Raw genomic sequence first — 9,959 nt, 5'->3', positions numbered from 1 at the left:
TAGCCAAACAATCAATAGCATCAATGACGTACCCAGAAAATAAAATACGTGGGATCGACATTTTTCAAAATTTAATAATAAATATAATATTTAAAAAATATATTTTTAAAATAAGGGTATATTAGAACAATTTAAGTGTCATCAACTTATATATCAACTTATATTGTGAGCGATAATTAATTCAAACAATTATTTATATCTTCAAAATGTGTCAAAGCTATTTCATTAGATAATAAAGATGAAAGCTCTAAGAACTTAAACGATTATATTGATTTATTCTTTTATTAATATAAAATTTGGAATGATCAACTGATGGAATATTAAATCTTTAAAGTAAAAATAACTAGAAATGAAAACTATTTAATAGTACTATTTTTAAAAAGTAAAGTTGAGAAAATTAAAAGAACAGATAAATAGGATACAGTGAAATTTTAAACATTAAAACAACTATATCATTTTTATTATTATTAATTATTATTGTAGGACCCACCCCCACCAAAAGATATACCCCTCTCGCCCCAATTCCATTCTCTCTTCAACTTCTCCTTCCACAGTATCAATGTAACTCTGTAAATGTATTCTCTCCCTTTTATATTTCAACCTCAATATTAGTAGAACTCCTTCTTTCTCGTTTCTTACTAGTCAACGTTCAGAGATCCGGTGATTGGGGCGGAATTTCAAAATGGTGGGGTCGACGATAGTTTTTATGTTAAAATCCTAAGAATTTTCCGGCGCTTATCACCGGCGGTAGGGTCAGCGGTGGGGTCGGTCGACCCTACCCGACCCCACCTGCATCCGTCTCTTAGGAACATGAAGTATTAAAATCAAATATGATCTAAATAATAGATTAATAATCAAAATAATATCAAAGTCAACTATTCTGTAATCCTATAAAATGAAACTTATTCATTTTTTTCCAAAAAAACATTATTGAAGTCATCACAATATAAGAACAAGGAAAGATGAACAATCTTTATCAATATAATTTGTTTTAACAATAAAAAAATATACTCCCTCTGTTTCATAGTAATGGAGGCATTTCTTTTCGTCGCGAAGATTAAGAAAAATTGTGTTAGGTGAGTTAAGTAAATGGAGAATAAAGTGGAAAATGAAAAAGGTAGAGAGATAAAGAGAGAAAAAAGTAAGAGAGTGTAAAGTAGGTGTTGAAAAATGTGTTGACTTTTACTAAAAAGGGAAATGACTTTATTACTATGGAACGTACAAAAATGGCAAAATGACTCTATTACTATGGAACGAAGAGAGTAATAAATAGTACTCCATCTGTTCCAAGGTGGTTGAGTTGTAATCTTTTTTATGTTGTCCCAGGTAGTTGATTCATTTCCTTTTTTATCAAAATCATTTTTATGTTGTCCCAATCATTCTCATAGTTTATTCTTTCTTCATCTCTCTTAATTTATTTTGTCTCTTACTTTACTCTCTTCACTTTAACCTTTAACAGATCAATTTCTTATATTTCGTACCCTAAAGAAATCTTCAACTACCTTGGGATGGAGGAAGTATATATGTTGTTATTTCCTTTACTTCTTAGTTCTATTTGCTTTGTTTATTTAATCTGTATGAGTACCCTTTTAGTATAAATGTATATATGAATTAAGGGTAATGATAAAATACAAACTCTATATATTATACTCCCTCCGTCCCGGTTAAGATGACACATTTCTTGGCCGGCACGGAATTTTAGGAGTTATTGGTAAAGTATTTAATTGGAGAGAGAAAATGTTGGTGTACGTATTAAATAGAGAGAGAAAGAGAGATAAATATTTTAATAGGAGTGAGAAAAAGTGGTTGGATATATTAATTGGAAAGAGAAAGTTAAAAAAAAAAGGAAATGTGTCATTTTAGTTGGGACAAACTAAAAAGGAAAACGTGTCATCTTAAGCGGGACGGAGGGAGTACTTATAAACTTCAAACTCCTTAACACAGTGTAAAATTTCAAAATTTTGATTTCAACATAGTGTCAATGCATTGTCAACAAAGCGTCAATCGTTGACGCTATGTTAACAACTTTTTTGCTGTTATTTTGTTATCTATTAACATTTTCTAATGATCCAAATCATGGTTTGGAGTTTTTACAATACTTATAATTTGCATTTAATTAAATCTTTATTAACCAAATGGTTAGAATCTTCTCTTAACTTATTAGATTATAAATCAAGAGATTTAACCGATGTGTTTTCAAAATTAAACTTTGTTAGTTAGTATAGTTTATATTTCGGAATATTTATCGCATTTTTTTATGAACTAATTTATTCTTCTTTTAAAAATTCTGATATAATAAATTAATTTTTAAAGTTGGATCCAAAAAGAAAACATTGGAATAAATTTATAAATTCTCTATAAGAATGGTCATATAATTGGGCTTATATTGATGTTATCTATACAACATCCTTTACTGTGGAGGATTTAGAGAATTTGTTGAATTAATATACTCCTTCCATCTCATAAAAATAGACTATATTTGTTATTTGAGATATTCCTTAATACTCCATTCGTCCTACAATAAAAGTTACACTTTGTCATTTTAGTCCGTCTCACAATAAGAGTCACACTTCATTTTTACCATAAATGGTAAGTAGATCTCACATTCCACTAACTCACTTCACTCATATTTTATTATAAAACCAATATAAAAATGTGGATATCATATTTCCGTAACTTTTTCAACTCATTATTCTTTATATTTCTTAAAACTTGTGTTCACAATAAGAGTGATCCTATTATGGCCGGAAGTAGTATCATTCAGTCTATTTATATGGAACAATTTGAGTATGTGACACTTAGTGATCCATATCACTATATTACTATATTTGGTGACAAGTGATACTACTAGTTTCATCCGCGATAAAAATGTCATGTTTTTATTTGATGTAACGAAATTGAAATGTTGTAACTAAACTTTATATCCCCATCCAATCATGTTCACCGGTAACGAAATTGAAATGTTGTAATTAAGATCTAAACGTTCAATTTAATTAGTAATTCGTTTTTTTAACAATAATACATTTTTCATTTTGTGATATACACCGCAGACAGTAGACTCCAAGCTAGCTAGGAAAAATCCTTACATGAATGTAAATGATCAATTATACATATGATCTGGCCTGGCTTGCGATTGCGATGGCACGTGGATTGAATCCGGCGACATCGATATCATCTGAAGGAGACTAGAATTCGAAAACGTCTCCTCCAACGCCGGTCCCCTCCTGCTACCTCCATCCACGCAGTCCTTGGCGATATGCAACAGCTCCCTCGCCACGTCCACCATCCCAAGCTTGGCGTCAGCTCCAAATAGCAGACACCGCGTGGCAAGGTCCACCACTATCTGAATCTGCTCGCGCCTCGACGATGGCTGCTCGTGGTAGTACAGGCTGGGGTCCACCATCTCCTCAATCTTCCCCTTGTGCAGAGCCGCGGTGGTGCAGTCCACCACGGCGTCCCCCGTGATGATCTCCAGAAGGACCAGGCCGAGGCTGTAGACGTCGTTCCTCCTCCTCCCGCTCCCTTCGTCGTTGAGCAGATCGAAGCCGGCGAGCTTGACGGAGAAGTCGATGTCTAGGAAGATGCACGCGGAGTGGAGATCGTGGTGGAACAGGGGAGGCGAGATCTCGTTGTGGAGGAATGCGAGGGTGGATGCGGTCTGCGCGGCGACGCTGAGCCTCTTGTGCCAGTGGAAAGGCACGTTCTCGTATCTGGCGCGGCGCAGGTGGTCCATCAGGGTTCCGTTTTGAGGGTAGTCGTAGACGACGAGGGGAGTGGAGCCGGCATTGATGGACCATCCGATCACGCGCGCCATGTTTCTGTGGGAAACAGCGGAGAGTCTCTCGAGCCTGAGCATGATTTGAATGAGGTCGCTTTCAGTGTCACAATAGTCGACTTTCTGCACTGCGACGCGCGATCCCCCTCCTACGACTCCGTGGTAGAGTGTGGAGGGGGAAGAGCTGTCGACTATCTTCTGGCTGTCTCCGAATCCCCTGGTTGCCTCCTCGAGCTCGTGGTATGTGAACAGCCTGGCCTTGTGAGAGGAGATGTTGGCTTGGAAATGTGGCTGCTCTGTGATTAATTTATCCGATCTGATGCGGCGTTTCATCAGGAAAAGTGCCGTTAACGACACGACAGACAGAGTTGAGGTCAGTACCCCTGCATCAATCATAACATATTCAAATTGGTGTCAGCATTTATTCATGCTTATCTACAACTGTTTCGTTTCTAGGAATACAATAATCATACCGGCTAAAATGATTGCCTTTTTTCGTCCATGTTTAACCTGATAGCACTCACTTCCATCAACTTCCTTTCCATCCTTGAAGCAGGCTGTGCCGGATTAGGAAACACACATTTTAGATCATTTTTGGTCGTATAACTATAAGATAGACGAGTTGCTTACATTTGAGACATCCTACTCCGGAAGGGAAGCCGTCGCCGGAGAATCCATCGGCGCATTGGCATCTGAAACCGTTAGCAACGGAGGTAGCATTGACGACATTGGCGTTGGGGGCACAGGCGGCGTGGGTGGAGTTTCTGGGAACAGCCCATTCGAGCTTAACACCCCGCAATCCGGTGCTGCTGCCGGGAATAACAACCCAAGAGGAGAATCCCCTGCAGCCGTATTTGGAGAAAGCGGTGATGCTATCGCCGGGGCGCCAGGAGGTGCGGTCGGAGAGGGGATAGCAGCAGGAGGGGTAGCCGGCGGGGCGGCCGTCGCAGGAAGGCATGAGAGAGGTCCTCTCGCAGACGGGTTTGCAGAGGGAGGAATCTTCGCAGTCGTACAAATCGAGGATGTTGTCGGAGGAGATGGCGAAGTGCTGATCGGCGGCGAAGGAGAAGGACCTGAGGTCGTTGTAGTGGCGGCAGAGGGTGGTGTTGGGGAAGTCGAGGAGGAGGCCGTCGGGGAAGAAGCGGAGGATGCGGTAGGAGCGGGAGGCGATGGTGAGGAAGAGAGAGGAGGAGTTGATGCAGGAGAGGTGGAAAGCGTCATGGAGTGGAGGGGTGGAGTTGAGGTAGAAGGGGAAAGGGATGTGGAAGGTGCCGCATTGAGAGGCAGCGAGGATTAGTGGAGTGTAGAGGAGGAAGAGAGAGAAGAGCCACGGCGACATGGCATGGGTGAAATGGAGAGAGGAAAGGTAAAGGGAAATGGAAATGGAAAGAAGATGAAAGGGAAATGGAGAAAAGGGAGTTGTTGGAGTGAGGGAAGAGAAGACGGTTGGTCTGCGGAATGGGACGCATCCGTACCTATGCAATTGTGCTATTCCCGTGCGTCGCGGAACTTGGGACTTGGGACTTGGAAACACGCCCACCAATTCGATTTTCTCTTCTCTCTATTATACGCTTACTATACTACTACTCCTTACAAGTCACTTTTTAAATTTTAAGCTACTCATTTTGCTTTAGAGTAGAAAATAAATTTACATAAATTGGAGTATATATATAATTAGATATTTTAGGTATTTTATATTTAAATATACTTTTAAATTGATTAAATCTAAATTGATCATTAAATCGATTTTTTTGTATACTCTACATCTTCACGCAATAATTATGAAACAAAATTAGATAATCTATATCTATACATATATAAAAGCGATTTTCATCTTATTTTAAAATATTTATAAATTTTGTCCTTATTTTAAAATATGTGTAAGTTATGGAATGAATTTGTGATACAATTATACAATTCATAATGATGTAACTGATTTTTCTCAATAATTATTGAATTCATTATCCATTAATTAGAATAAGTGAAATTATTATAATATGAATGATTAACCATTAAAATTTATGATGAGATAAATTGCTTGCACTAACTACAAATATTAACTGTTGTAACCGAAAGGTTTAGATTATATCAATGTTTATAATAAAAAAACAATTTTTTTGTTTTCTCCTTCAAGTGATGAATATATATAGAGACTTGATGAAAAGGACGTGACAACACATTTTTAATATTATCTGTCAACATATAAAAGATGAGTTTTAGCCTTATTTTGAATATTTAAAAGTTTTGGAATAAATTTAAATATGTATAAATAACTATCATGAATATTTATTTAGATTACAATCAATAATTGGCGATTAAAAATCTTAAATAGGATAACAAGCATTAAACAAATTTTGTAACCTCTAGTGTCTTAATTTTATAATTTATGGTTTTTAATTCCATGATCTGTCAAGTCCCAATTTTGTGCCTATAAAAGGCAAAGACATAGAGTTGTGCATGAATTACACACCAACAAAAGCACTCTCCATTCACTCTCAAGTTCTCAACATTTTATTACATTTTAGTAACATTGTATTGCATGATTTTGGAGTACCATCAAGTTTCACGGGTATCTAGCGGGTTTGAAATGTTATATACGCTAGGAGGAAGTTGTTTCATCTCTAGGGATAATACGTCAATCCATGAGCATTAACCATGATGTAATTTGTCTTGTGAAAAGAGGATTTTTCTCTACAAGACTTATTGCAATAGTTAGAGTATCGCGTGTTATGGTTCGAGAATTTTATTCCAATATTTCTAACAATTCTTAGAGAGGGACAAATTATAGTAACATCCTTAACTCGAAACATGCAGTTCTTGATTCTCGAATATAGTTATTTTGTTAAAAGTGTGATTCATTATTTTTAGTAGAGTGATATGAAGGATTGTGTTAAACATATTTTTCAAATGTGTGATATATACTCTCTTCGCTCCCAAATAATTGTGTTTTTTCTTGATTCTATTTTAAATATGTTTAATTTTATGTCTTTAGACTTTAGGTGTGAAATGAATTAGGAGTATAGGTTTATTGAATTGTTATTACTATTGTCACGACCACAACTCCCTAGTGCTAGTGGCGTAGCTATTTCGCCACTAATATAAGTTCATCAAACATAAATTAAGCATAAAAGAGACAATTTAACTCGAGGAAATAGTTTCAAGGCGAATGGGTACATAGTAAAAAGAAAGTCGAACGTCAACCCTAAATTAATACATTCCTAGAACATAGGTTCTACTCAGCGGAAGAGTCCAAGACAAAAGTAGTATGTATGAAGACATACTACTGGGCTACCTAACTACTTATTTAATGATCGTTCCCAACACCTTCGCTCCTCGTCCACGTTCAACTCGCACATTTGAAAATAAATATGCAGGGCGGAGTATTGTATACTCGGGGCACATTGCCAAAAAGCAGTTCTATTTTATTTGTCAGCACGTTAAGTGATCACGGGGTTTTATTTAAAGGCCCGAGTCACTAAATACTTTCCTTTCATAAAGATTTTGGTTGCGCAATCACATTACTTAAGTACCATATCTGAACTTTGTGTGAACCGGGAATGTGGCCACATTCCACGACTGGCACTAGCCGCCAACTCTATGTTAGCTCACGGTCCCCTTATGTGTATACTAGTCCGAGTAGGGTTTGTGGCCCTCGGGACCCAGATCATTTAACTAAATTGGCATAGCAAACAGATAGGTAGTCATAAAACAAAACATGGCATGACAAATATACTTGAGTAAAGATTCACAGTTTCATACTAAAATCACGTTTTGAAATAATGTCCACCTCAAAAGCTAAATCTCTTTCCGTAAATTTCTTTAACTTGACCTTAGATGACGTGCGAAGACGTCCCTTTAGAAAATAAAATAATACTTAATTAGGCTTTAAGAAGTCAAGAAAATTAAACGTGAATGCATCCTAAGTGCATGATCATTTTATTCTTCCTCTAATTCTTCTAGAAAGGAAAATTCTAAGATCCTCGTACATTAATTAAATCAGAGTTTTAATTTATTGTGGAGGCCTAAGTTATTCGTTTATTTTGGAATCATTACCTTCCATGTATCTCGTTCGAATTTAATTTATCATCTCGGGATTTAATTAGCGAATCATCACTTAGTATTAATTATTTGATTGAGCAACTTAGGAGGGCTCATGATTTAATTAGGCAAGGCCCAATTCCTACTTTATTTTAATTATTAGCCCAACTTCGTAGATCATTAAAAGAATCAGCCCATTTCTCTATTTAAAACCTTAGTCCCCACTTTTATTTTTAAGAGGGCCAAACAATTTAATAGTCGGGCCAAGTATTAAATTAAGAGAAAGGCACAAACATCTTCTTCCCATCTCCATTGGTCTCTACTCTCTCCTCATTTCTCAAAATCCCCAAATTTCTTAATCCCTAAATTGAGGATGAAACGGTGGCTTTATCTCTACATTTCTCTCGGCAACACAGAGTCTGCTGCCACCGTCGCGCGATCAACCGCCGCTCCAGCCTCTCGGCGTCACGTGGTCGTCGGTACCCTCCGTCTCCGTCCATCTCTGCGCGACACAGCGCCATCACAGCATTTCGCGGCCAGGCCAGCTACGCTCCGCCGACGCCCACGTTTATGGTTGCTCGATAACGTGGTCTACATTTCATCCCAATAAAACAGTGGTCTACATTTCTTTCCATACATGCTTCATATGGGGCCATGTTTATGGTTGTCGATAACTGTTGTTGTAAGCAAACTCTACAAGTGGTAGATCTGGCTCCCAATTTCCTCCATGGTCGAGCATTACGGCTCTCAAAGATATCTTCCAAAGTATGGATCGTTCTTTCAGGACCCTTATCGACTCAGTGGATGGAATGCAGTCGAAATTCAATCTAGTGCCCAGTCTTGTTGTAGGCTTATCCAAAATCTAGAAGTAAATTTTGGATCACGGTCTAATGTGATTGTTACCGGTATTCCATGTAAGCGTATGATCTCTTGCACATAGATTCGAGCTAATTTGTCGACCGTAAGTGATACGGATTGGTACAAAGTGAGCACTTTTGGTGAGGCGATCTATAATTACCCAAATAGCAGTGTTTCCTCGTTGCGACTTTGGCAATCCTGTCACGAAATCCATCGCAATGTGCTCCCATTTCCACTCGGGAATTTCTAGGGGTTGCAATTTCCAATAGGGTCGTTGATGTAGAGCCTTCACTTGTTGACATGCTAGGCATCTTTCTACAAACGATGCTATGCTCTTCTTCATGCCATCCCACCAAAATTGTTTCTTCATATCTTGATACATTTTTGTACCTCCGGGTGAAAGTGTATGGTGTTTCATGAGTTTCACTCATGATCTCATTCTCGAGTGCCTCGTCCTGAGACACACGACCTTCCATCAAAAGTGATGGCTTTATCCGCCTCCTCGCGGGAACTCTCTTATTTTCCCGTCCTTACTTTAAGACGAATTTTCTCCAATCCTGGCCCTTAAGTCTGGTTCAATCACCAAGGTGGCGATCCTACTTTCCACCGTCTCCGGTGCTCTCACTACTTCCAGTCGCATCTTAGCAAACTCACGTAGGAGCTCCGGGGCGTAGCCTTCCTGTTCAGGCATCCTTGCCACTACATTGGCCTTGCTCGGATGGTAATTTATACCACGGTCGTAATCCTTGACTAATTCGAGCCATCTGCGTTGTCGCATGTTCAAATCCTTCAGCTCGAAAAGTACTCAAGGCTCTTGTGGTCCGTGAAGATCACACATCGAACTCGTAGAGGTGATGTCTCCAAATCTTCAAGGCATGTACCACCTGCTGATGCGTATTTTAGAGTATCGATTCAGTTCACACAAGATATCAAGTTTAAATAATTAACTCTAATAATACTACGATCGAAAGATTACACGTCGCTAGTAATATTTCAAGTGTCGATCCACAGGGAGGTAGAAGATTGTTTAAAACTTAAAAACTTAAAAAGATGTAGCATAAAGATTTGATTTTTTTGGTTTGGAAAGATGTTGACAAAATAAAGCTTCAAGTTAACTAAAGAAAGACTATTCAAATGAGAAAATATGCCACTCCAAGTTGCTCACTAAGCTTGTATTGTTCTACACCTATACAACGAAACATATGAAGGGATTAAAACATCAACCTAATTACATACACTGAACATGTACACGATGAGTAGTTCACAATTAGCTGAACACATAACCTAT

The 9,959-nt window shown here is 38.0% G+C and overlaps 1 protein-coding gene across 1 annotated transcript; it reads right to left on the bottom strand.

Annotated features, from left to right (window-relative positions):
- Nucleotides 1–2,903: 2,903 nt before the first annotated feature.
- Nucleotides 2,904–5,254, bottom strand: LOC125198258 (probably inactive receptor-like protein kinase At2g46850). The gene is made up of 3 exons (XM_048096639.1): nt 4,406–5,254; nt 4,249–4,332; nt 2,904–4,158 (listed from the first exon to the last, which is right to left on the bottom strand). The coding sequence occupies exons 1-3, from the start codon at nt 5,112–5,114 to the stop codon at nt 3,101–3,103; spliced, it is 1,851 nt and encodes a 616-aa protein (XP_047952596.1). The 5' UTR covers nt 5,115–5,254; the 3' UTR covers nt 2,904–3,100.
- Between the last annotated feature and the right edge of the window lie 4,705 nt (nt 5,255–9,959).

The sequence above is a fragment of the Salvia hispanica genome, unplaced genomic scaffold (assembly GCF_023119035.1).
Source record: "Salvia hispanica cultivar TCC Black 2014 unplaced genomic scaffold, UniMelb_Shisp_WGS_1.0 HiC_scaffold_1322, whole genome shotgun sequence".
Taxonomy (NCBI): Eukaryota; Viridiplantae; Streptophyta; class Magnoliopsida; order Lamiales; family Lamiaceae; genus Salvia; species Salvia hispanica.
The sequence above is the reverse complement of the archived record's forward strand: the minus strand, read 5'-3'. Positions and strand labels throughout refer to the sequence as shown.

What these genes read in the sequence shown, in the direction of transcription:
- LOC125198258 (XM_048096639.1), bottom strand. Translation starts at nt 5,114, where the DNA reads ATGTCGCCGTGGCTCTTCTCTCTCTTCCTCCTCTACACTCCACTAATC. An exon ending in CGGAGTAGGATGTCTCAAAT is followed by an intron (nt 4,333 to 4,405) that starts GTAAGCAACTCG and finishes AATCCGGCACAG; the next exon opens with CCTGCTTCAAGGATGGAAAG. An exon ending in AAAGGCAATCATTTTAGCCG is followed by an intron (nt 4,159 to 4,248) that starts GTATGATTATTG and finishes TGATTGATGCAG; the next exon opens with GGGTACTGACCTCAACTCTG.